The 27147-nt window shown below is 36.2% G+C and overlaps 1 protein-coding gene across 1 annotated transcript in view; it reads left to right on the top strand.

Moving 5' to 3' along the window:
* The first annotated feature begins 579 nt into the window (after positions 1-579).
* The window catches only part of cngk (cyclic nucleotide-gated potassium channel), a 60266-nt gene continuing 33698 nt past the window's right edge, over positions 580-27147 (top strand). The window contains exons 1-18 of the mRNA XM_026255075.1: positions 580-694; positions 935-1075; positions 9655-9943; positions 10028-10127; positions 14383-14468; positions 14756-14840; positions 15352-15526; positions 15608-15772; positions 15889-16035; positions 16141-16203; positions 16779-16893; positions 17717-17853; positions 17951-18016; positions 18105-18240; positions 18520-18633; positions 19044-19216; positions 19407-19549; positions 19663-19772. Of these exons, the coding sequence (XP_026110860.1) occupies positions 935-1075; positions 9655-9943; positions 10028-10127; positions 14383-14468; positions 14756-14840; positions 15352-15526; positions 15608-15772; positions 15889-16035; positions 16141-16203; positions 16779-16893; positions 17717-17853; positions 17951-18016; positions 18105-18240; positions 18520-18633; positions 19044-19216; positions 19407-19549; positions 19663-19772 (2245 nt within the window). The 5' untranslated portion in view covers positions 580-694. The remainder of the gene's footprint in view (positions 695-934; positions 1076-9654; positions 9944-10027; positions 10128-14382; positions 14469-14755; positions 14841-15351; positions 15527-15607; positions 15773-15888; positions 16036-16140; positions 16204-16778; positions 16894-17716; positions 17854-17950; positions 18017-18104; positions 18241-18519; positions 18634-19043; positions 19217-19406; positions 19550-19662; positions 19773-27147) is intronic.

Here is a 27147-nt window from a genome sequence, read left to right as displayed (position 1 = left end):
CACACACAGGGATGCATTATATGATAGAAAATGTATAATGGCTAGATAATGACTTACGGGAATCTGTTTGGGTTCCATATAAATATATATTTCGAAATACCTCTAATTAATATTTAACAACATTTATCAAATTACAATTTGTTTGGATCTCCCAGGGGTCCCAGAGGAGTGCTAGCTCCACAGGAAAATTTCAGGGAAAAACTTGATCCAAAATGTTGCTTTTAAGCCAATATTTATTGTGCACAAATACATTTTAATTCTAAATAATTATTTTGAATAATAATATATTGCAGAAATTACGATGACAAATTACAAAATACATTTGTATTATTTTATTTTAAATGTTTTAAAACATTCTTTAGGTACGTGGTTTTGTCAATGAGACAAGTTCAGAAATGGCCACGTAGAAAATGTATATATAACATCATATAATTATGTGCAGACTTAGGTCGTCACAAGCACGAAACTTTTTTATTTATTTATTTATTTTCCTTTTATTGCCAGAAAACAAACAGAACTGCACTGAAGTACAAATGACACCTTTACGCTTGTGACATCGGCGGTGACGTTATTCAAATCAAAACTTCCAACTGATTTAACGGTCACTGCCCATCGAAATGTGAAGAAATTAGGATTTTCAAGCCTAAAAGCTAAGTGCATTTAGTGAAATACATAAAAAACTATCATAACAACGGTAGGTAAATAAATAAATACATTGTGTTTAATTAATTCGGAAAGGATTTAAACTCATTTGCTCTCTGAGTTTGGTGTAAGAAAACGGACAGTGGATTTAACTTATATAACGTCAGTTAATATTTCCGTATTTTTTTTCTGTCTAAGTTATCTATTTCTTCTTACGGCTGTAAAATGACATCTACATTAGTGTAGCTATTCTTATGGTGTTCCAGAGATAATAACTAAGATTTTATTACAGATGACAGTTGAAGACCCGCATGAGACCAGGGAGCTGGAGGATGAGCTGTCTGTTCATTCTCCAAAGCAGCGGAATGTCCGTCTGTGGAACGCGTTCATTTCTATCATCTGCCTGGCTTCGGTTACACTGTCTCTGTATGAGGTAAGTGTTCTCTCTCATGTGTCTTTGTTCGTGTCAATTAAGCCTCAACCTCCCGCTCTCTTTCGTGAAGTAACGTTAGTGATGTTCTTAGTGAACCGGTGGAACCCACTGTGTTTCCAATTTACCAATCTTCTTGCTAGATTTAGCAACTTTTCAGACTACCCTAACATCTTTTTTTTTTTTTTTTTTTCAAAAAGCACCTAGCAACAAATTTAAGTGACTCAAATGATAAAAAGGCACACATTTTCATTTAAATTACATGAAAAGAGAAAACCATTGAACAGCTAGCCAGCCAAGCAGCTCATCAACCCAGAGAGAGCTGGAGAAAGATGCATCAAATGTGAACAGAACAAACATCAAATGTGTATTAAGTTGCTAGTTCCAGTTGGTCAATAATAAATGCACATTTATGATACAGCATGTTATTAGATTGTATAACTGTTGTTCAGTTAAAAACTTAAAAGGTACTAACGGTAGTCAATTTCTGCCAGGATGTTATCCATTAAGTTGTAACCCTGTACGTTAACCTTAAAACACAAAATGCAGTGTGGAATAAAAACACAGATAAATCACATGCGAAAAAATAAATTAGAATTGTTCTTTCATTTTTTTTAACAGTACACTATGTACTATTTTACTAGGGTTGGGAATCGTTAGAAATTTTCTGGTTCCGGTTCCACCTAACGGTTCCGGTTCTGATTTCGGTTCCATTAAAATCATTAAACAATGAATAAGAAATTCTATTAAAAGCTCAATACTGTTTATTACTTACTGTCAACTTAATTTAAAGGTTGGTAATGTCAAAATTCAACATATATTACAGTGTAAAGATCTTCATAAGTAGGGTTGGGTATTTTTAGAAATTTTCTGGTTCGGCTTCTGGTTCCATTTAAATGAACTATTATTATGTTTTTTATTTTTTTATTTTACCTTAGTAAAAGTAAGTAGGTAGTAAGTAATGTTGAGTAATGCTAATCCATCAATCAGCATGTGTTTCAAAGTTGATTTTTTTTACACTATCAATAACGTTTTGCTTTTCAAGCAGGAATAAGCTGCTAAATAGTCCCTGAGGGCTGAGACACTTGTTAATTTCCCTTAATTAATGAAATATAAACGGTTAAACTTATAAACATGTATACACACTCTCCATAAAGTCCCTATTTTACAAATAATAATGCAGTCAGGAGATGGTGTGATGCAATGAGTGGTTTCCACATTTTTAAACATTTAAAATGCATTAAAATAAATATTTTCTATCACTTTGTTTATCACTCTTGAAATGACCTGTACACTAAATAATCTAACCCTCATACTTGCGTAACAATAGCAGTCTATTTATTTTTGGTCCAAGTTGTAGCCAGTATGTATATTAATGACAATATGGGACAAATATAATGTAATTTAGTGGCGGCAGGTGCAGCGCGCTGCTGTTAGATGTACAGTCAGGCCGGTGACACACTGGCTGCGTGGCGTCTGCTTCACGTTTTCTGTGTCTTTACACACCAGAAGTGACGCACTGCTGCTGCTGTGGGTGACATAGAGGGAGGCCGCTGCCAGACCAGGCTTTTGTCTTCATGACAAAAATATAAACTTTTTTTTTTACACACCAGTATTGAAGGCAAAATAGACTATGTTTGACAGGTGCAATATTTGAAAATCTATAATTATTTATTTATTTTTTAAATTACATTTATATCTGAATTTATGTCAACCTATAGACTTTCAAACATCAAAATGTCATGAATTAATATATATGTATTTGTGTACAAGATGACATATAAACATATTTTCCTATTATATTTAGCCTGAAAACACTTCCAACATGCTTGCGTGTCGCATGAAAAATAGGCGTCGGTTCTATTTCTAGCATGCACACGTTTGACGCCAGTCTAACGCAGGCAGTCTGCAAGCTCTAACATGTTACATGGGAGCCGAATTCAAAACGGACACGCAACGCAGCTGAGACGCTTGCGCCAACCATCCAGTGTGTCGCCGGCCCCAGACAAAACTATGTGCACAGTTATCAAAGGCGCGAATGCACATACAGTCGTGGGAAACAATGTGTTCGGCAATTAAAGACGCGACAGCGCAACGAGTCTGTGGAATGCGCGTTATTGGAATCAATGTGCTCAGTTATTAAAGGGGCAGGGAGGTGTGTCTGTTACTCGGTTCGTGACATCCTTTGCGGGAAACGCAGAATACTCAGAACAGCGGCGCAAAGCTGCTCACATCGCTTGGTCACGTGTTGCACAAGAACCGTTTTCAAAACTGAAACTTACAAATTGCTCACAGTTCCGGTTCTTTTCAAAAAACAAAACCAGCTCTGAATAAGAACCGGTTTTCGGTTCCCATCCCTATATTTTACAGACTTTTTTTATTTGGTAGCGCACTAACTAACTACCAGTACACTGCTCAAAACTATAATTTGTCAGAATATGCAGTTTTACTAGACTAGAATTACAATTTTACAAAATAATCGGATCATAAAGATGTTACTTATGTTACTTTTACAATATATATTTTTTTTGTTTATAATATTTTTAGGAACAAATAACATTCAAAAATATATATTTTTCACTGAAATTCGAGTAATCTCATTTTGTATTCTACGTAAAAACGCTGTTTTGTGTCAAGGTTAGGTAATGACATCATCACGCAATAAGCCCTTTCACACATACAGATTTTTTGGGAAAATTACCAGTAAATTGCCGTAAAGAGATCATGTGTGAACAGGATCTTTTCAAAAGTACCGGTAAATTCGTTCCGGCACTTTACCGGTATGAGAAGTTGTAACATTACCAGTAAATTGCCTGAATTCTGCTGTGTGTGAACGCAGAAGGAAAATTACCGGTATGAGCACGTACGAGTTCAGAACGCGGTGACGTAAGACGTCTACTCCAGGCCAATCATAACAATGTGACGCATTCACGCACTGTTTAATAAAATAAAATAAATGTCATCCAACTGAAGCGACAGTGAAATTAAAACGCTTCTCCTTATCCGTGCGAATGAAGAAATTTGTTGTCATCTGAGAGAAACTGTTAGTGATGCAGTAACATATGATAAAATAAATAACTAACTGTTAACTGTCTCCGAGAGCAATGCATTCACAGGACAAAGTCAGGTAATCAATAAACTAAAAACATTGCGTCTTAATATCTAAAAAATAAACGACCATCACAAACAAAGTAGTAGTGGAAGTATTTCTTGTTCCTATTATGACTTTTATTACTTTTTTTATTATTATTTACTTTTGTCAATCTATTTGGGGATCCTGCTACTCCACAAATTCTGGAGCTCTAAACCAGTGGATCTCAACCCACGGCACGTCATGAAATCACATGCGGCCCACAATGCCGAACACAATTAATAATAAAAATAAATAAATAAATAAAAAAACTTTAAGTTTTACAACTTATTTTAGTTTTTACATAGGGAAAAACACATAGGGTACAAACGAGAAGTCGGAGCATTGAAGAAGAGTGCTGGACATTCGGCATCAACTTTCGGTTTGCCCCGCTACTCACTTGAAGATATTCAGCCCGTCTTTTTTCCCTATTGTCCCAAAACAGCTTATACTGTTTCAGCTATTAAAATGGTTCAGTTTTGTATGTTTGGAGCAGATTTTGATCGTTAAACAGCCCTATTAGTTTTGTTTTTAAAGTAACAAGCGGCCAGCACAAAGAGAGAGAGAGTTGATCATAGCCTATGTTTGATCAGTTTGGCCTTCTCAAATCATCACGAATTGTCTAAAATAAAATCTAAAGATATAAAACAGTACAAGCATGTAACGATGTTGTAACGTTAAACCCATGTGCACTATATTGAATATTTTGTGAGGAGAGTGCAAGACAAAGCACACTTTTTTGGGACATATAGGTGCCAGTGCGATCATAATATATAAAAAAGAAATATAAAATAAAGAAAATAAACATGCTTTCTGACGTGTCGTCTTGAACAGGAGCGCTTACAAAAATAATCCGAAACTCAGTGAATACATGCCTAACAGACATGATAAATACATCTATAGAAAGCTTTAAATTACTACTTAAATAAAAACAAACAAACAAAAAAAACTCTTTCATAATCTTTCATAATCCATATAGAAGGCGCGTCTAATGAGGACAGACTCAGAAAATACTAGTTTATTAGTAAATAATTCAAATATATTTGTACTATTTCCCTCTGTCACATTCATGGTAATTACTTATAATTTTTCTGGTGCTTTGCGCCATCTTTTAAACTAATTTTGAACGCAGAACTATTCAGCTGCGCTGACTGCACAGACTATTTGATATGAATTTGGATCAGCTATATTTGTGAACGCACCTTTTGTGCAATGTCGTGCGTCTTACAGACTGCAATTTACAATCGCAACTTCATTGTGCTATTACTCCTTTCAAGACGAATTTCACTAAATTGGTCAGCTCTCGACAGCATCAGGTGTTTTATTAATGGTGAGTATAATTATTTAAACCAGTCATCTATTACGATGTCTCGGTAACAAAAGCAGTTAGATGAATACTAAAGTTTGAAACAAAAATGAAACCATCAACAGAAATACTGATCACGTATAGATGTGAATAGATGTGTGAATGGTGCTTTTCCGGAAAAAAGACAGAATGTTGTTGACTTTGTGAACAGCGCCTTTTTTTTAATTTACCGTTAAAGTCGTTCTGGTAATTTTACGGCAATTTACTGGTATTACTGTGTGAAAGAGGCTAATGACATCCCAATGCAATTTAGCAACTTTTAGCAACAAATCAATCTGCCTTTAGCAACTGCCCCTGGAAATTAGTTGGCAAAACTGGTTGAACCAGTTCACCAAATCGAACTGAATCGTTTTAAACAGTTCGTGTCTCCAATACGCATTAATCCACAAATTACTTAAACTGTTAACTTTTTTAATGTGGCTGACACTCCCTCTGAGTTCAAACAAACCAATATCCCGGAGTAATCCATTTACTCAAACAGTACACTGACTGAACTGATGTGAAGAGAGAACTGAAGATGATTCGGAGGACTGTGCAGCTGCACACTGTGACTCTGTGTTGTTTCAAGCTCATCATTTTAATATCTAAAAAATAAACGACCATCACAAACAAAGTAGTAGTGGAAGTATTTCTTGTTCCTATTATGACTTTTATTACTTTTTTTATTATTATTTACTTTTGTCAATCTATTTGGGGATCCTGCTACTCCACAAATTCTGGAGCTCTAAACCAGTGGATCTCAACCCACGGCACGTCATGAAATCACATGCGGCCCACAATGCCGAACACAATTAATAATAAAAATAAATAAATAAATAAAAAAACTTTAAGTTTTACAACTTATTTTAGTTTTTACATAGGGAAAAACACATAGGGTACAAACGAGAAGTCGGAGCATTGAAGAAGAGTGCTGGACATTCGGCATCAACTTTCGGTTTGCCCCGCTACTCACTTGAAGATATTCAGCCCGTCTTTTTTCCCTATTGTCCCAAAACAGCTTATACTGTTTCAGCTATTAAAATGGTTCAGTTTTGTATGTTTGGAGCAGATTTTGATCGTTAAACAGCCCTATTAGTTTTGTTTTTAAAGTAACAAGCGGCCAGCACAAAGAGAGAGAGAGTTGATCATAGCCTATGTTTGATCAGTTTGGCCTTCTCAAATCATCACGAATTGTCTAAAATAAAATCTAAAGATATAAAACAGTACAAGCATGTAACGATGTTGTAACGTTAAACCCATGTGCACTATATTGAATATTTTGTGAGGAGAGTGCAAGACAAAGCACACTTTTTTGGGACATATAGGTGCCAGTGCGATCATAATATATAAAAAAGAAATATAAAATAAAGAAAATAAACATGCTTTCTGACGTGTCGTCTCGAGAGCATTCTGTCGAGCTGCATCACTGTGTGGTATGGCGCCTGCAACGCGTCCTGCCGAAAGACTCTGCAACGCATAGTGAGAGCAGCTGAGAAGATCATTGGTGTCTCTCTCCCCTCCCTCCAGGACATATATGGAACACATCTCACCCGCAAAGCCCTCTGCATCACAGGTGATCCCACTCACCCATCACACAGCTTTTTCAGCCTGCTACCATCAGGGAGGAGACTGCGGAGTCTCCAGGCCAGGACCAGCAGACTGAAGGACAGCTTCATCCACCAGGCTGTCAGGAAGCTGAACTCCCTCCCGAACCTGCCCCCCCTCCCCTCTTCTTCCCCAGGCACCATTGAACTATGAACCCCCCCCCTCCACACAGATTAATTATTATATGATGGCATGCACTAGTCACTTGTGCAAGCATTGTCCTGCTCACTACCTCATTCGGCATGGAACTGACGTCATTCCACTACCTCACCAGTCAGTTAAATAAAATAACTGCTCTTGGTCACCTGTCACTTTAATCAGACTTAATAAGATATTTTTAATAAGTGATTTTTTTTGCACTAAAAAATCTTTTAACTGCACTGTTGTTCACTTCATTGATTTGCACTATATCTGTCATTTGCCTTGCGCTGCTTTATTTAACTTTATTTTTAATTTTATTATATGTCTTTTTTTTATATCATTCCCTTATTGTATAGTTGTTTCTACATTTTTATATTTGATCTAGTTATTTTTTTAGGCTTTAATGTAAATGTTAACTGTATGCACCGGGGTCTGAGAGTAACGCAATTTCGATTCTCTGTATGTATGTACTGTACATGTGGAAATTGACAATAAAGCAGACTTGAACTTGAAATTGAACTTGAACAGGAGCGCTTACAAAAATAATCCGAAACTCAGTGAATACATGCCTAACAGACATGATAAATACATCTATAGAAAGCTTTAAATTACTACTTAAATAAAAACAAACAAACAAAAAAAACTCTTTCATAATCTTTCATAATCCATATAGAAGGCGCGTCTAATGAGGACAGACTCAGAAAATACTAGTTTATTAGTAAATAATTCAAATATATTTGTACTATTTCCCTCTGTCACATTCATGGTAATTACTTATAATTTTTCTGGTGCTTTGCGCCATCTTTTAAACTAATTTTGAACGCAGAACTATTCAGCTGCGCTGACAGCACAGACTATTTGATATGAATTTGGATCAGCTATATTTGTGAACGCACCTTTTGTGCAATGTCGTGCGTCTTACAGACTGCAATTTACAATCGCAACTTCATTGTGCTATTACTCCTTTCAAGACGAATTTCACTAAATTGGTCAGCTCTCGACAGCATCAGGTGTTTTATTAATGGTGAGTATAATTATTTAAACCAGTCATCTATTACGATGTCTCGGTAACAAAAGCAGTTAGATGAATACTAAAGTTTGAAACAAAAATGAAACCATCAACAGAAATACTGATCACGTATAGATGTGAATAGATGTGTGAATGGTGCTTTTCCGGAAAAAAGACAGAATGTTGTTGACTTTGTGAACAGCGCCTTTTTTTAAATTTACCGTTAAAGTCGTTCTGGTAATTTTACGGCAATTTACTGGTATTACTGTGTGAAAGAGGCTAATGACATCCCAATGCAATTTAGCAACTTTTAGCAACAAATCAATCTGCCTTTAGCAACTGCCCCTGGAAATTAGTTGGCAAAACTGGTTGAACCAGTTCACCAAATCGAACTGAATCGTTTTAAACAGTTCGTGTCTCCAATACGCATTAATCCACAAATTACTTAAACTGTTAACTTTTTTAATGTGGCTGACACTCCCTCTGAGTTCAAACAAACCAATATCCCGGAGTAATCAATTTACTCAAACAGTACACTGACTGAACTGCTGTGAAGAGAGAACTGAAGATGATTCGGAGGACTGTGCAGCTGCACACTGTGACTCTGTGTTGTTTCAAGCTCATCATTTTGAGCGCGGGATATGCATAAGTGCTCTCTGCCGCTCTGGCGCCTTTAGTATTATAATACTTTTCTGTGCAATCAAAGATTAAATAGTCTTTCTTGTTCTGTCCTATTGATCACATGTTGCTGACTTTATTACTGTGCTATACATTTAAAAGAAACCTCTTTTATATTTCTTTATAAATGTATATAATGTTTACATGAATGTAATTTACAACAATACAAAGAGCAATGTGTAACATTTTACCAGATTTTAGACTTATTCCCTTTAATCTGTAAATACAATATTTCACTAGATTTTATACAATTATTGTGCACCTTTGATTTTTCTAGAATCTTGAGTATCCTTTGCTGCTGAATTATCCACTAACTTAGTTTATAATAGTATTTTTGACATAGATTATGATTATATATTGTTTCATTTGTTATTTTTCATTAAAATGGAGTTGTGTATACTGTATGTAGTAGATTGTGATTAACACAAAAGAGTGGTGATCAGGTCAACACAGAGAAGTATAGAAATTGTACATTGATTTAAAAAAAAAAAAAAAAAACTGTGCTGGTATGGGATTGGATCAGTTCTGAAAAATTTTTATCGTTGCATCCGTAGTCTCAATGGCTTGATGACACAAGCTTTTGAGTACAATGCACAGAATCTTTTTACTTCAAGAATTCTTGATGTTCATATATCAAATAATATAACTAATCATTAATTTAATTTTTTTTCCAGCTGTTTTTCAACTCTACTGTCACAGGAATCATCTTCACGAGATACTCCCTTGATCTGATCTTCATCTTTAACATCATTTCACGCTTTTACATTGGATATGAAACACATGGAGTGGTTATAACAGACCCTAAAAAAGTCAGGAAAAAATATCTTAGGACATGGTTTTTACTGGATCTCTTGTCAGTTTTACCCCTTGAAACAATAACAGTGGCTTTCTCTAAGTTGAAAATTGTGCGTTTTGCATATGCCAATAGATGTCTGAGAGTGTTCCGATTGTTTGGTATAATATGTAAGTTATTTATTTAAATACTTTAAATAATTCATGATGTAATTCAGATGTACACACCTGCTAATGGTTTTTGTGTGATTCTAGCCATGTTCAGTAAGGAACCAGACACCAACAAACTTCATCTTACAGCTTTCAAAGTGTTTTCCATCATGATCCTGTGTATACAAGCCTCAGCATGCCTTTGGTAAGCCCGAATATTTTACAAGTATTCTACTCAATGGGTCCTGTTTATCTGAAAATATTCTGTATTTAGAAGTCAGAAGTAAGAAAGAGCTTTATTGTCAAGTATGTTTACACACACAAGGATTTTGTCTTGGTGACAGGAGCTTCCAGTGTAGACATTCAGACATAGTGCAAACATACAGTACATAATATTTCAGACAAAATCTGAATTACACAGTAGAAATAAAATATAACACTAATATGAGAAAAAAAGTTAAATAATGCAGTATAATACAGGAGTAGAAATATAAAGAAAACATAATTGTTTTAATTAATGTGCAGCTGTTATTTACAAGTGTACAGTTTATGTTATATACAAATGTAGAGTTTTTATATGCTATGTATAAACTTGTCAGTTATACTGGAGATTGTATAGTTCTGAAAGTTTTAATTGTTCAGGCAATTTTAAATTGGGAAATTATTGTTCTTGTTCCTGGCTGTTCTAGTGGTCTGTGAATTGTCTTGATGTCTGATTTGGTAGATTAAGGCTGGCTGCAAAAGGGGAGTCATTCCCATAGACTCCCCATGTTAAAATGCCCAACTGTACAGTAGAAAAAACATGTTTACAGCCTGGTTCTAAAATTTATTTTGGTCTATACCGTCGAGCTCGGTGGGCTTGGCTTCAGCAGCCAGCTCCCACCTTTTTGCCCATTTTCGATTGTCCGGGAAAGTCGCGCTGTGAAGCGCTGTCAAGATGGCGACGGCCCGTTCTGCACACTTTGAGCTTCAAAAGCACTCTTCAGGAGTCTACGAGTGACGTCACGTACACTACGTCCATGTTTTTATACAGTCTATGGTAGGGCTGCACGATATTGGGAAAAAATGACATTGCAATATTTTTTTTTCTGCGATATATATTGCGATATGAAATCTAATCTAATTTTTTCTTACAAACAAAAATGGGGTGAGCACACTTACATTCTCATTTTAAATTATTTAAACATAGACACCATCGTGTCAATTGATTAATATGCGCGAGGGAGAGAGAGCAAGACATCACTCGTGTTGTTTGAAGACGGTGAGCGTGCGGCCAGGCCTCTCTCTCTCTCTCTCTCTCTCTCTGCTATCTCTGTCTGCCCTGTTAAACTAAGAGGACTTAAAAACACATGCAAATGATAAACTTTCACTTTATGATGGCAAGCTGTGCAATTAATCCGCAAATCACATTCGTCAAGGGCGGGGGAGCAGCTGGCCCATACAGTTAATGAATAACGGATCAACTACAACAGCCTACATCGCACATCCTGCGATCTGACTATCGTGGATTCGTACATTGCGATATCAATACTTAAACGACACATCGTGCAGCCCTAGCCTATGGTAACTCCGCCCAAATGTTCACGCAAAGAAGAAGAAGTAGTTCCAGCATCCGCAGTTAAGGCCGTCAAAAAATTAATTCGACCTCACGTTATGTCAATCACGCTTGCACACTGCCTCCGATATTTTCGTACGTAAAAAAAAATTAGTGCGTTTTTTTGCATCCGTAAAAACCATAGACTGTATAAAAAATGCATTTTGAGACAACTCTGAGCCAACTCTTAGACATACTGCCAGTGTCTGTCCAGTATCAATTCATTCACGGAAATTGGTGGTCTTATTTTTAATATGTGGCTCCAATATCACTAGCAAAACATCAAACTGAGCCACTGACATTCTAAAGTAAACTTTGAATCGGTCTGGATAATCCCGCAGCTCCTTGATAAGGAGGTGGAACTTTCCTTCCTCCCTTCGCGATCGCAGGAGTGGATGGACCAAATATTTCCTCTTTCTTTTTCTCTTTTTAAGAAGAGAGAGGACAAAAAATCATCCTCACTACTTGAAGATGATGTTTTTTGTATTGTTTTTCGTTTTTCTTTCCCGTAACGCATTCATTAATACACATCGAACTCAGTGTGCAAGGTCTCTGTGCATGACAAATTTTTTGGATCACGAATACAAAAAAACGAATGCAAAGATTTCGGATTCAGTGTGCAATGACCTTTAGTGTTGAAGCAGTCATGTCAGGGAGAAGCTGTGTATATCTAGGTGAAAGCAAAATTGCCTTATTTGGCCTTCTGAGAGTAGATGCATTTAGGAATCTTTAATATTACTATAATAATTCTGACTTTGCTACGACAATCTGGTGCTTCTGAATCAGCTACTGTATGTATGTCTTGTTATTAGTTTTAAGGATTTGTATTGAATGTTCAAATGCAGAGTTTTGCATGTTGCGTGTTTGTGTGTGTGTGTCTGTATATGTGTGTGTGAGAAAAAGAGAGAGAGAGAGAGAGACAGGGTCACACAGTGGAGTCAGTGGCTTGTGTACTGCAAACACATACTAGCTTCATCACTGTGTCTGTCACGCGACTCTGTTACTCTTTATCTCCACAGGGAATAAAAATAATTAAGCAGAGGCAGGGATACATTGACCAGAAAGGGGGAAATCCCACGCATCCCCCACGGCAAATCGCACCCTGCTTAAAACTTTCTTTAGGTGAAACATCGTAAACCCTTAGAATTTCTCTTAAGTATCCCTTCAAAACCAGTTACTGTTGCATAAAGCCCCTAAACTGTCTTTTTCCTAAGGATAACATAAGGGTTGGAAAATGTCGCCTTAAGCATTACACAAAAGTCTCCAACAAGTCATGATCGGCTGCTTCATATGTTAAACAGATTTTAATTTACGCATTTATTTACTTATAAAAAATAATGAAACTACATACAGCACATTATTAGCTCAAACTTCAGTGCATCTCACTCAAGAGCAAATTTATATTCCATAATATTTTATTCCTGTATTCTCCTACATATTACCTGGAGACTTGAAAAACACACATAAATCATATATTGTTGCAATCCTTAGTTTATTGTGTTTATGTTTCTGCTTTTTATTCAGGTTATAAGATTTCTTACTTTCAGCGCGAGAGCGCCCTCCGGTTTCGAGTATGAATGAAACACACACTGCATGAGAGTTTAGTGATTTAATATTCACATCGTTTTGGATACGAATATAATGTCATTCATAGACTGTCTTGTCTCTTTGAATTTAAATATATATTTATTCACATTTAATGTATTTGTTCTTATTATACATGTTATATTGATTTCTGGGGAAACTTACACAAATTTTTGCATTAACAAATAGCGTGACTATGGCAACAGTCGATTTTTTGTTTTTGTTTGCTCTGTACGCAACCTGAAGAGGATCCAGCAAGGCTCCAGTGATGTCCTTCAGATAGGCCAACACCAGTCTCTCAAATGAGTTCATGACCACAGACCTGACAGGTCTGACAATTGACAATAAAACATTCATTATGTTTATGATTCATGAGAGATATTTTGATAAGTAATTAGGTATTTAAAAAATGGACTAATTGTCATTAGTTAAATATAATCGTACAGATTTATGCTCGTATGTGACAGTATAATCAAATCATTTTTACTGAGGTAAGGTTAGGCTACTGTCTCAATTACGTTTCAAATTGCCATAATGGGCGTGCTAATGTTGTTTTCCTCAGCGTCTCAGCATAATGACAGAGAAATGGACTCCTGTAATGCATTGCTAATGTTAGCATACGTCCATGTGAGCTAACGCTATGTTACTATGCACAAACATGCATAACTTTGTTCGACTGTCATGAATATATGAAATGTCCATTGACATCAAGTACAAGTTAGCCAAGCATAGATGAATCTTACCTGTCTAGGAGAAAATTAGCAACGTTAGCGTCTGTGTTCAAATTCTTCTCCGTTTTCAGCCGTCTCCATCTTTCAAAAGCATCTACAATACAAATTCTGGTTTTATTTCGGACTTTGTCACAACAAATTTCTGAATTATGACGAAGTCTTTTTGATTTAGTAACATTAGACATTTTTATCCGACTGGAGTTAGGGTAGGTTACAGCAAAGCTGGCAACACGGATCCCGAAACACTACTGACTTCGTGATTGGTAGATAGGTGGAGGGAAGTGTGTCAGGCCAAAACACAAAATGACAACAACAACATCAGATGAGCGCTGCAAGTCCACTTTTTAAATGACAATATCCTGGCCGGACTACTGTTGTCAGTGATATAAGTATTTGAAATGAACATGATTTCTTAATGTCTAGTGACACATCAGGGCCATTTTATGATTAATTGAAATATATTTCTTACATACAGCTCCTTTAATGGCAAGATATTTCATAAAGAAAACATTGCATAGTTAAAAAGTCATGATGTTGTGTTGTCCCTTCAGGTTTCATGAGGTTTGTTATGGAGCATATACTGGTCATGTAAGGTATTGTCCTAAAGCGGAGAACTGGTTGCAGCTACTGCCAGAATGTAAGTCCCCCACCCATGGTTTAATTCCCAATAACAAAAAAATATTATTTGAGAGATTATCAAACTGTTAAATTATAGCTGCACTATAAAATATTGTGTTGGTTAAAATTTCATTATTAATAATTCTACAGCTGGTTATTCGATTTTGAAACGTATGTACTTTTTCTTCACAAAAAGAGTGCATACTTTTAGTGCGTAGTATAAGTGGGCAAATTGGGACGCAGCATAAATCTCATTGTGATATGTTTTTGTATAATGTTAATTATATAGCATATTTATTTCTACAGTATCAACCAATTCAACAGGAGTTACAGACATTGAGTTTTATGCTACATCACTTTACTGGTCAACTATCACACTGTGCTCCATAGGGTGAGTACTGGTAATGCCATATAGCTATGCACAGTGCTACATGTCTGCTTACCAGTTGCAAATCATATCTTTATAAACTATAAAAAAATCAATGACATAATTATATGCAAGTTCTCCAATAATGGTCTGTTTTAGTGCCCACATTTCAAAATACAAACAAAAAGCAGTGGACAGAACCAATTCCATGCCTTACATCTTTTACAGTAATCAGTTACACTCATTATAATGTAATTCACAATGAGGAAGAAAAAATATGACGCTACTTCCGTTTCATTGTCAATTTCAGAATGACAGGTATAGTGGACAGATGTTATATTTTAGCCAAAGCTGCCCTTTACCCATACTGAGTGTTAAAATAGAGTGTTGATAAAAGGTGCTGTATGCAAGAATTTTAATGGATCATTCACTGTTTTATTGCAATGGCAAAGTGCACAATTAAATATTGGACTTTATATATTCTTTGCTCATCATAAGATATTATTTTTATTATATTGTATAATATATTGAACAGCTATGGAGATATACATGCCACAAATGTGGAAGAGGCCACAGTTGCATCATTTGTGATGGTGCTTGGATTGCTTTCCTTTGGAATCAGCATGTCTAACATGAGCTCAGTTATAGCAAACATGGTTGCACAAAGAGGAAAATTCTACCATAGAGTGGATGCTATTCTTCATTACATGGTTTGTAATATGAAGATTTAATTAATCCATCTGTCTGTTTCTGTTAGTAATTTTATTCTTATTTTCCCCTTTTAATCAAAGAGACAAATGGGATTATCAGAGGAAATCCAGGAGTGGGTGCACAAACACTATTACAATCTTTGGTTCCACCAGAAGGGGCGAAACATTGCAGGATATATGGATGATCTTCCGTTTGTCCTGCATTCAGATGTTTCAAGTTGTTGTTACAAAACTGTGATTGAAAATGTGAGGCATCTAATGAATGAACTTAGGCTATAACGCATAATAATCACAATAATATGAATGTGTTTACTGTATGAGATTAGAAAGACTTTTGATGTAATGGATGTATATCATTCTAGGCTAAGTTGTTCAAAAAAACAGAAGATGGTTTTAAAAGGGCTTTGTCGCTGAAATTAAAAACCTGCACATACAGCCCTGGACAAATTCTGGTTAAAACTGGAGAAATTCATCAGAATATGTATTACATTAAGCAAGGACTGGTACAGGTATGCCTAAATATATTCAGAGTCAACTGAGGACCATAATTTTAGCTTTTAGTTTAGTTTGAGTTCAAGGGTTTTTTTTTTAACATAATTTGCTCTATTTTTCAGGTTCTTGGTAAGAATCCTGGGGATGAGATTGCAAAACTGCTACCTGGCTTATTGTTTGGAGAGGTATGACACTCAGACCCAATGTTCACAGTGTTACACATCTACAGGGATTGAATAAAATAATGGGGAAAAACCTGGGAAATAGGCAGTTTTTATTTAGAATTAAGCACTTTTTGCCTTTATTACACTATTCTTCTTAGTGTTCGATGGTCCCTATCCTTCACTTTCCGTTTTTTAATCACATATTGTCTTTGCTGTTGAAATGAGAGAATATAAATGACAAAAAATGAATGAAACGAAAAATGAATGTACCGTAGCCTACACAGATAATATTAAACCCCAAAATAATGTGTGTTGACATTATTTTGTCCAACCCTTGTATGTTATTTACTCAAATATAATAAATCAAATATACAAAAATATACTAAATAATTATATACTAAAACATATTTTAGTCCGAAATACTTGTTTTCAAACTGAAAATATATAATTTGGACAATAACCGTCTTTTTGTTAAGTGATGACAAAACAAATTTCATTAATGTAAAAAGTATTTGGGGGGTTCTTCTAATAGGCAGTACTGTACTGTTGGGTTTGTTTTGATTTAATGCTTTTTTTTTCATTTTGTTTATTTTTAGGTTCATTTGCTGTATGAAATCCCTAGAAATGTTACAATATGTGCATTAACAAAATGTGAAATTGTCATTTTGGAACGCAAGGATTTGCTTTTACTCTTTGCTGACTACCCTGAAGGTAAAAAAAAAAATTTATGCTTTGAGATTTATGATGTTTATAAGAATCATCAGTTACAGCACACTAATGGAGTTTAATATCTGGTTCCACTTCATATTAGTTGGCCTTAACTACCATGTAATAACATCAAAAATAAGTACAATTTACTTATTGTGTTCCATATTGTATTGAAAAACTGCTAATGAGGTGGGAGACAGGTAAGGTTAGGGACAGGTTTGGTGGTATGGGTAGGTTTAAGGTTGGGTTAAAATGTAAGGGATATGTCAACTGTGTAATTATAAATATTATTACAGAAATTAATTTGGTATTTTTAAATATAAGTACATATGCAAAAAAGGTGTATGTGCACAATAAGTGTATTATATCAAATCGGGGCAGCTGTGGCCTAATGGTTCGAGAGTTTGACTTGTAACCCGAAGGTTGCAGGTTTGAGTCTCGGTGCTGGGAGGAGTTGTAGGTGGGAAGGAGTGAATGAACAGCACTCTCTTCCACTCTCAGTATCCATGACTGAAGTGCCCTTGAGCAAGGCACTGAACCCCCAGTTGCTCCCCGGGCGCTGGATCTATAGCTGCCCACTGCTCCGGGTGTGTGTTCACTCCTCACTGCTGTGTGTGCGTCTGTGTGTGTGTGTTCACTGCTCCGGGTGTGGGTTCACTTCTCACTGCTGTGTGTGTGCACTTCGATGGGTTAAATGCAGAGCACCAATTCCAAGTATGGGTTACCATACATGACAAATGTCACGACTTTCAAATTATTAGTTTAAATGTAAGTACATAGTTAAGGCCATCTAATATAAAGTGAGAACTTGTATCTTTTTCTAAAGCTGCTGTTGAGATTGTCAAAGCTGCCAAGAAACGGCTTCAAAATTTCAGGCTTCCCCTACGAGAAGCTTGTGCATATGGCGTTGCCTCTGTCCCACAAAATGCTGTATTTGAAAAGGACCAGAGCATCAATCTTGAAGTAAGTGACTGAGTGATTTGTCTGTTTTTGAAATAGAGCCCAGTGGGGTTTTTAATAGTTGTACAGATGTACTATGAATACAAAGCTTTTGTTGTAGACAAAGGATCAGAGGATTTTCGGAGCATCCTTGGAATACGTTTTAAACCGACCCCACCAATTTGACGTGAGTATTGTGAATGCATGGTCTGTAGTGTATGTGTATTTGAATTGTTATTGTGTTTAATATTTACTTGCTATGTCTGCTTCTTTAGTCTTTTTGGAAGAGAACTTTCCACCCTGAAAGTGCTTATGTAAAGGCCTGGAGGTTTTTTTTCTTCTGGTGCATCACTGTTTCAGTTTTCCTGGAGATGTGGGTGTTTTTTTTCACCAGCAATGCAGAATCAAAGAGTAAGTTTCTGTATGATTTACAACATTGATTTTTGATTGAGAGGGTAACAGCATTACACGTGCTCATGTTTGACTTGAAAATAAATTAACAAAACATAGAGTAGAAAGTAGAAATGTAGAGATGTAGAACAAGCTTGATTATAGATGGTAAAATGCAAATATTTTAATAAATACTCTAGTTCATTTAATCATTGTTGCATTAAATGCAGAAATGCTTGTGTTTAAGCTTTTTAATGTTTTGTATAAACATGAGTAATTTTTTTCCTGTTGCCTGTTAAGAGCTTTTCAGTGAAGGCTGGGGTACCATTTACCTCGCAGTGAATGTTCTTATATACATTGTTGCTGCATTTGATATCCTAATGAATCTTCGCACTGGAGTGCTTATGGAAGATGGTAGGTCAATATTTAATGTACACGTTCATTTTTTTTAACAAAACAAAAATGTCAATATAGCTTAGTTTTTGCGGTTTTAAGGGCTGGGAGTGCAAAACATAAATTGCATGAGCCAACTCAAATATCATGATGCGATAGAAGATTTGAAAAGACAAACTTCTGTTTAAATACATTTCAGCATAAACACACATTGCTGGACAGGTATTGAACATAATCAATGTTCCCTGTAGCGTGAGTTGCACTCGACAGTGCTTCACAATAGTGGGTTGTTTTCTGTAAATGGACATTTTGTAATTTTATAATCACTATTATACAGGAAAATTAAATATGAAAACTTAACCATACCATACTAATTAGTTGAAATGTTATTGTTCGATGCCTAAAACTTTATCTTTCTCGTTGTTCTCCAGGAGATGTAACAGATTTAGCAGCAATATTTCAAGTGTATCGCAGTTCTTGGAACTTGTATTATGATGTCCTGGCAATTTTACCGTTGGATTTGATTGTTTTTGCATACGGAAGTGCAGAACATTGGGCAATTTCAGGCTTAGTCAGGCTGAATAGAGTCATTTGGATACGCAGGGTATGATAGATATTTTTCTATTCAGAATTTTTCTTTCTTTTCGTTAATATGTTGTAATACTAATATTTAAAAAAATTCAGAACCTTGACTTTATTCTTGTGGTTAGGATAGTAGAACAAGTGTATGGATTAGTAGTTTTTTAAGTATTTGATCCTGATGCTTGACCACAGCAATTGTTTTGTTATTTCAGATTTATCAGTATTTCTGCCAAAAACAAAGTGACATATATAAGAACCTATTTGAAGAAAGGACAACAAAATGCCTCTTCTTCTTGATTTTCACAGTGCATTTTTGTGCTGGCTTATTGTACCTGTCAGCCTGTCATCAAGAAAGGTAAGTGTACCTTATTAGAGCGTTAGTCTATAATTCAAAGACAATACCAATATTATTAGAATTTTATAGACATTCACTTTTAATTAAGTCTTTTATTTACTTTTATTTATAAGATGTCAGGAGGAATCATGGGCATGGAATGCTGGACTTAAATCAACTCAGTCCAATTTTGAACACTATGTATTTGCAGTATATTTGACAGTTACGACTATGACAAGTGTTGGTAGGTATCATATTTTATGTTTATGTCTGTGTGTATATATAGGCCATTCTACCAAATTCAGTATTTTATATTAACTCCAGGGCTCTGAACTGGTTCAAGGAATGAAAAAGAAAAATGGAAATGAATGAAATTTTGACAGGAACAGAAACAGAAACTAAATCAAATGTTACAAACAGAATCGAAAATTAGAAATGGCCATTAACCAGTTAATAATGTTATTTTATCGTTCCATTTAATATTTGAAATTTGCTGTCAGCCAATGATGAATTCCAGTTGTATGGCTATGCAAATGTGACGCTGAAGCCAAAGAGTGAAATGTCCACTCAGCTGTGAACTCATCATAGGCAAGTCACAATCGCAATGCACCACCCTTAGAATTTATCTGAGGATAGTGTGAGATGAATTCAACAGATCATACGCAAATACAACGCTTTTGTGAATGGAGAAAACAGAAAAACTATAGGCTTACATAAAAAGTAATATAGGCGTATACACTAAATATTTCACTTGAATCATATTGACAGATTAACGAAACAAATGAAAAAAAAATTTTAAATTACGGTTCATTGTGACACTTTCCAAAGTTTTCGGAAAGGAAAACGAAACAGCAGAAAGTAGCTAGTTTTCTTTATTTTGCAAAAGCTTTACAGTTTTAATTATTTGGCAAAAGCTTGACAGCATTGAAAAATGCCTTGCTTCTGTCTAAGTCTGTATGAGTCTTTAAACGTACAATATGGAATTTTTGGCCACCAGGGGTCCCTCAATCAAAATAATAACATAAGACGTACTTTGATGACGTCAGGAACAACATAAACAAACGTTACTGCGCATGAGCGCTTTTGTGGACCTAACTTAACTTCAGGTAGACTTCCAAATAGAATCAATAACAACAGCCAAGTCCCTCTAGAGTAGATATTTTTTGATAACAAACAAAATGTTTGCTGTGTGGATCAGGCGGACTTAATGAAAATGCAAATTAATTATTTGCCAACAGGAGATGTTTTAAAGCATAGACATAAAGCGCGAGAAATAGAGGTTTCCCCAGTAACAGCTGTAAACGAAGCAGAGCTGGTACGCTCATACGCTGCTATCAGGCATATAACATGCAAGTCTTCCTTCAGAAATACAGCGATATAAAAACACCTGTGCCTCGTTTTGATATTTAAACATATAAATGTAAGGAATTATTATTATTAAACGTGCAGTAAGTAACGTTACTCATGTTTATTCAATGAAGCCTTTTTGAAAAAAGATCAGTTTTAAAATTGTGGTGAGTCTCCAAAAATAAACAAATGTATGGGAAACACACCCCGCAGCACAACCACCTGAGCCCAACTTCAGTCTACTCATCACCTTGCCTTTAACTGCGTTTGTAGAAGGCACCGCAGCCAGACCGATATAAACAACACAGACCGGAAGTTAACTTAGGTCCAGGCGCGTGCGCCCGATGAAACCGTCTATATAAATTATGAGACCCCATCAAATCAATATTCCATCTAGCTAGTAGTAATATATGTTAAAAAACACGGTCGCCTTTCGTTAATAACTATAATTACGTTATACTATGATATCGAACAAGTTAGAGAACTGCATTTGAAACTACTTTATTCAGCTAGATATAGAACAAATGTAGATTTATATGAGAGCTAGTCCGTCTGCGTTTTACACAAGACATCGTTTCACAAAATATACGAATAGATACAGTTAGCTGAATGGATGCATACCTGTTTATCAGAATGCAAGCGAGTTCGGCATCTCTCTGTAGTTTCAGCTTGTCACGAAGCTCTCTCTGTCTCGGAAATGCAACTCCAATATTTACTCGTGTCTTGTTGCTTCTCTTGTCCCAAAACCATCTCGGGTCATTTATTTCACCCGTGCGTTTGTGCTTCACAGAACGTGCAGGCAAAGCATAATCATGATCCATAACTAAGTTATTGATTGAGGTTTAAATACGAATATAAATAATATAAATATAAAACATAATAGTCTTTATCAAGGCTACTACTTTTTTCTTCTTCGTCTCGTCTTTGTTTCTGTTCACCTTTGTATTTGGCAGTTTGATAAACTAGAGGGGTCAAAGTTTATATGACCCCATAGATGGGCGACAAAACAGAAATAAAGAAACGTGCCATGTCCAGACGGCAAGGATGTCGACCGGAAGTTGAAGTCAGCTGCGTGCTGCCATCTTGTAGCAGAACTTCACTTGCGTTAGCATTCCCATTGACTCCCATTCATTTTGACGTCACTTTGAAAGTGAATAACTTTATATCTGATGCGTTTAAAGACTCAGTTTGTCCATTATTTATTTCTAAAGAAACACGACAATGTATAAAGGGCTCCATTACCTTCTATGTTACATTATGGACCCGTAGAAAAGTTTTTGTAAAAAATAGGCTAACGATTGCGTCATTGGGGAAGTTGTGGCCTAATGGTTAGAGGGTTGGACTCCCAATCGAAGGGTTGTGAGTTCTAGTCTCGGGCCGGACGGAATTGTGGGTGGGGGGAGTGCATGTACAGTTCTCTCTCCACCTTCAATACCACGACTTAGGTGCCCTTGAGCAAGGCATCGAACCCCCAACTGCTCCCCGGGCGCCGCAGCATAAATGGCTGCCCACTGCTCCGGGTGTGTGCTCACAGTGTGTGTGTGTGTTCACTGCTCTGTGTGTGTGCATTTCGGATGGGTTAAATGCAGAGCACAAATTCTGAGTATGGGTCACCATACTTGGCTGAATGTCACTTCACTTTCACTTTCATAACCACTCGACTCTCTGTCGCATTACCGTACAGACAGGAGGAGAAGCTCGCAGGTAATTAACTTAATATGGCGTACTGGCGTTACATTTTAAAATACTATACAAAATAATTAATCAGAATATTTACTCCTGCTCACTCATGACAAAGAACTCCCCGCTCAAGCTCGCCGTCTCTGCAAGATTAACGATGGCAGTTTGCACGCACAGCTACTAGAACATTTACATCTGTCAGACAGGTTGCTGACGGAAGTGCTAAAAAACGCTAAAAATGGGCTTCAATTGTCTCAGTTGAGTTCCAATGGGGTCGCTGTGTCCATTTCTTTTACTGTCTATGGCCGTGTCTTCTAATTAAACTATAATTTTCTCCGGATTTGAAAGTTCGTGGAAACTGTCGGGATGATGTAAGTACACAACTAAAAATATATATAACATAGATATAGTGATTTCTGCTATTTTTAAAGCAGAAAAATTACATATTGCGCCTTTAAAGTTTTGACAGATATATATATATTAGGGGTGTAACGGTTCACAAAATTCACGGTTCGGTTCGGTTCGATACACTGATGTCACGGTTCGGTTCGGTACGGTTCGGTACGTTTTAGATACAGCAAAAAGAAAAAATTGGCAGATAAATTTCCTTGATTTTTATTTAAATGTTTTATTTATTAAAACTAACAAAGTATGTGTTTTTTTTTGTTTTTTTGTTTTTTTACATTGAACAATGATGGAGCTATTCTTTACCCATCTTCTATGGTGTTTTCTTAGCAGCATACTGTATAAAACAAAAATAGCTCCTTATAAATTTTTTTTACAAATTAAATGTAATATTGTTGTAGTAGTTATGAACAAATACAAAGATGTAACTTTTTTTATATTGAACTCTATAACTCTTTATATTGAGTGTGTTTTTACTCAGTTGGTTCTCTATTTGGGCTTATGTTTTTTGGAACAAAGCAGGAATTACGGTCTGGCTGAAATGGGCTCGTGAAGGAATATTGTAATGGGGCTCAATTACATTAAGCATGTTCTTAAAACCTGCGTTTTCCACTACAGAGTAAGGTCTCATATCCGCGGCTATAACGTAAATGCACCATTCGCTGCGGTGATGTCCGTATACGGAGCCCAGGACGTCACCTGTAGGAGAAAAAAAATCAATCCGTGGCGACGGTTTTGCAATCCGTCCCCTCAGTTTATAAACCGTACTCACGAATTCATAAACTGTTCACTCGATTTAACAAATCGTGCCCACGAATTTCCAATCCGTGCACTCAGATTTTGTAAACCGTACCCTCGGTTTTTGAATCCGTACTCACGAATTCATAATCCGTGCGCACGCTTTCGCAATCCGTTCCCTCGGATTTGTAAACCGTACTCACGGATTCATGCAGCAAACTCCTACGTGTTAACATACAGTTTTATTGAATATTATTATGTGGAATAGGTTTACAGCAAAGTGCCTTAAGTGATTCTCTATCAAGTGTAGTACGAGGTGGAATACAAAGATTTAATAAGAAAGATGCGCATTAAAATCTTGTTCAATTGCTGATAATCTATAATAGCACTTGATTATTATTGTGCAATAAACCTGGCATTGTGACTGACTCTGGAGTAATTTTTTCCTCTTTTGTAAGTTATTTTGGATAAAAGATTCTTATGCATAACCTGTTTAATAATATATAATAATGATACAAATAAAAATAAAGTTATTTTTTATAATTTTAATTTGTAGGCTAAATAAATGAGTACAAGACAGTAAAAATGTTTGTCATAAAATAATTTGTGAATTGCTTTATTTTTAAATAACCTTTGACAGTTTTGGAAATGCTTGTGTACAATTCTTTCTTAACATGAAGACTTATTTTTGTGATTTTATTATACTAAGCTCCACCCACCTCACCCCACCTGCCGGAGTTAGATGCATGTTTCACTGTTAAGTGTAAAATGCATGTCAGTTTTCAAATCCGAGGGAACGGATTGCGAAAGCGTGCGCACGGATTATGAATTCGTGGGTACGGATTCAAAAACCGAGGGTACGGTTTACACAATCTGAGCGCACGCATTGGGAATTCGTGGGCACGGTTTGTTAATCCGTGGGTACGATTTGTTAAACCGAGTGAACAGTTTATTAATTCATGAGGATGGTTTATAAACTGAGGGGACGGATTGCAAAACCGTCGCCACGGATTGATTTTTTTTCTCTCCTACAGGTGACGTGCGGGGCTCCGTGGTACCGAGCCTTCAGCGCGTACTGAGTGAGCGAGCGCCTGACTGAGTAGCCTAACAGAAACATATAAGTGTGTTTTTTTTTTCTTCGGGGGTGTCAGGGGCGTTGCCTGTTACGTCGTTTGGGTTATTGGGCTACCTTGTTGAACGCATAACATTATATTTCACACACCTTTTTTATTTTCCAAATTTAATTAATTAGTCCAACGAACCGTTCGGTACATAATGCGTACCGCGTACCGAACCGAAAGCCTCGTACCGAACGGTTCAATACGAATACGCGTATCGTTACACCCTTAATATATATATATTTTAGTAGCTTACATTTGGCCAAAATCTAGAAAAGATGATGCTGTATTGGCTGTGACTAAGCGCAGTGGGTTATTGGCTAACGTTAGATTTCTATTTTTTGCTTTTCTTTTTGAGTAAAGGAAATGCTGTACTTTATTATTATTATTATTATATTATTATTATTATTATGCAAATTATAGAATATTGTTTTAAAAAAATAACATTATTAACCGGTATTTCTTCCACCCGAACTGGTTTCGGAACGGTAATAATATCAGAGGAAATCAGGAACAGAAATGTTAAAATATCGATTCTGCTCGGAGTGAACCTATTGAATTTTTTTTTTTTCGTTTTCAAGCCCTGATTAACTCTATATAATATTTTAAGATAAATACATAGTAATGGTTCTAAAGATGTGTGTATGTGTTAGTGTATCTTATTTCTTTTTCCGAACACACACATACACACAAAAGTGTTTGTGCTCATACACATAATGGCACTGAATGGTGGAAGGTCTTTTCATGGTTTAAAAGGGTTATTTGAAATTGCTCAAAATAACATTATTTTGTGTATTTGGTGTAATGCAGTGCGTTTATGCAGTTTAAGGTTAAAAAAACAAACACATTTTCTACATACTGTATGTTATTGTTTCTCCTCAGTGCCCCACCTTTCTGAAACTCGTTGATTTTTACAAAGCTCATCATTCTGAAAAGCGATGTGTTCTGTGATTGGCCAGCTGTCCAGTGCAATGTGATTAGCTGGTAACTCAAATGTGTGACAGTAATTTTACGCCTCTTACCACTGCAGTTTCCAATCCCAGTCCTTGCGACCCCCCCTCCCTGCATATTTTGCATGTGTCTTAGTTAACACACCTGATTCACACAATTAGCTTGTTAGAAGAGAGCTCCGTGCATGAACTGTTCTCATTGGCATGGTGCCTGCATGGTTCCCTACTCCCTGAGCAGGGGAAATCCGTTGAAGTTTACTTCACTTCCGAATATTCATTCACATATTTGCACTTTGCAACATCTTCATACACGTGACACGTGATAAATACAATTTCAACTCACTTGCACTCTTTAATGCCCTTTGAATGTAACATATACACTCATTTTGAACTGGAATCATGGTGGAATATCAGGGCACTTACGGTCGAATAGAACAAATGTTGTACATGATAAGAGGACTGGGACTGGGAAACGCTGCCTTACCATACTGTAATGTCATTTCCCAGTGTGACAAGACAAAAATAAAACCCATTACAAATGAACCATTTGTTGCATCCAGTGCACGTGGCATCCAGTGAATGTAATTACTGATTATACTGACGCACACTGTTTTCACAAGTTGCGTTGTGTATCGTGCTGCATAAACATAAAACCATGTCTGCATTTATAATAATAAATAATAATACATTTTATGGGAAGCGCCTTTCACAAAACTCAAGGTCACTTTACAGCAAGTTTGAAATAATGAAAGACTAAAGTCAACAATACAAGTAGAGCAGTGCATTTACAAAGAATAGTCTATTTTAAACAGGTGAGTTTTGAGTCTGCATTTAAACAGAAAGAGAGTCAATATTACAGATGTCTGATGGAAGAGAATTCCAGAGTTTGGGAGCAGAGCAACTGAAAGCTCTGACACCAACGGTGCTCAGGCGGGCGAGGGGCACAGTGAGGCAGATGGAGCTGGAAGATCTAAGAGAGCGAAGATCTAATTCTCCTTGCACAAAGGAGAATTTTATAATCAACTCTGGATTTTATCGGAAGCCAGTGTAGATCATGTAAAACTGGAGTAATGTGGTGAAAGAAGGGGATATTGGTGATGATGTAAGCGGCAGAATTCTGGACCAGTTGAAGCTTATGGGTGGATTTGTGAGGGAGGCCATAGAGAAGAGAATTACAGTAATCAAGGTGGGAAGTGATCAGACTGTATACAAGGATTGAGGTGGAACGGGAAGTGAGAAAGGGGCGGAGACAAGTAATGTTACAAAGATGGAAATAAGCAGACTGTGTTATACTATTAATATGTGCTTGAAATGATAATAAACTGTCGAGAATGACACTCAAACTCTTAACCTGAGGGGAGAGGGAATCCGAGGAGTCCTC

The sequence above is a fragment of the Carassius auratus genome, chromosome 5, assembly GCF_003368295.1.
Source record: "Carassius auratus strain Wakin chromosome 5, ASM336829v1, whole genome shotgun sequence".
In the NCBI taxonomy this organism is placed as follows: Eukaryota; Metazoa; Chordata; class Actinopteri; order Cypriniformes; family Cyprinidae; genus Carassius; species Carassius auratus.
This window is presented reverse-complemented; position numbering and strand designations above follow the sequence as displayed.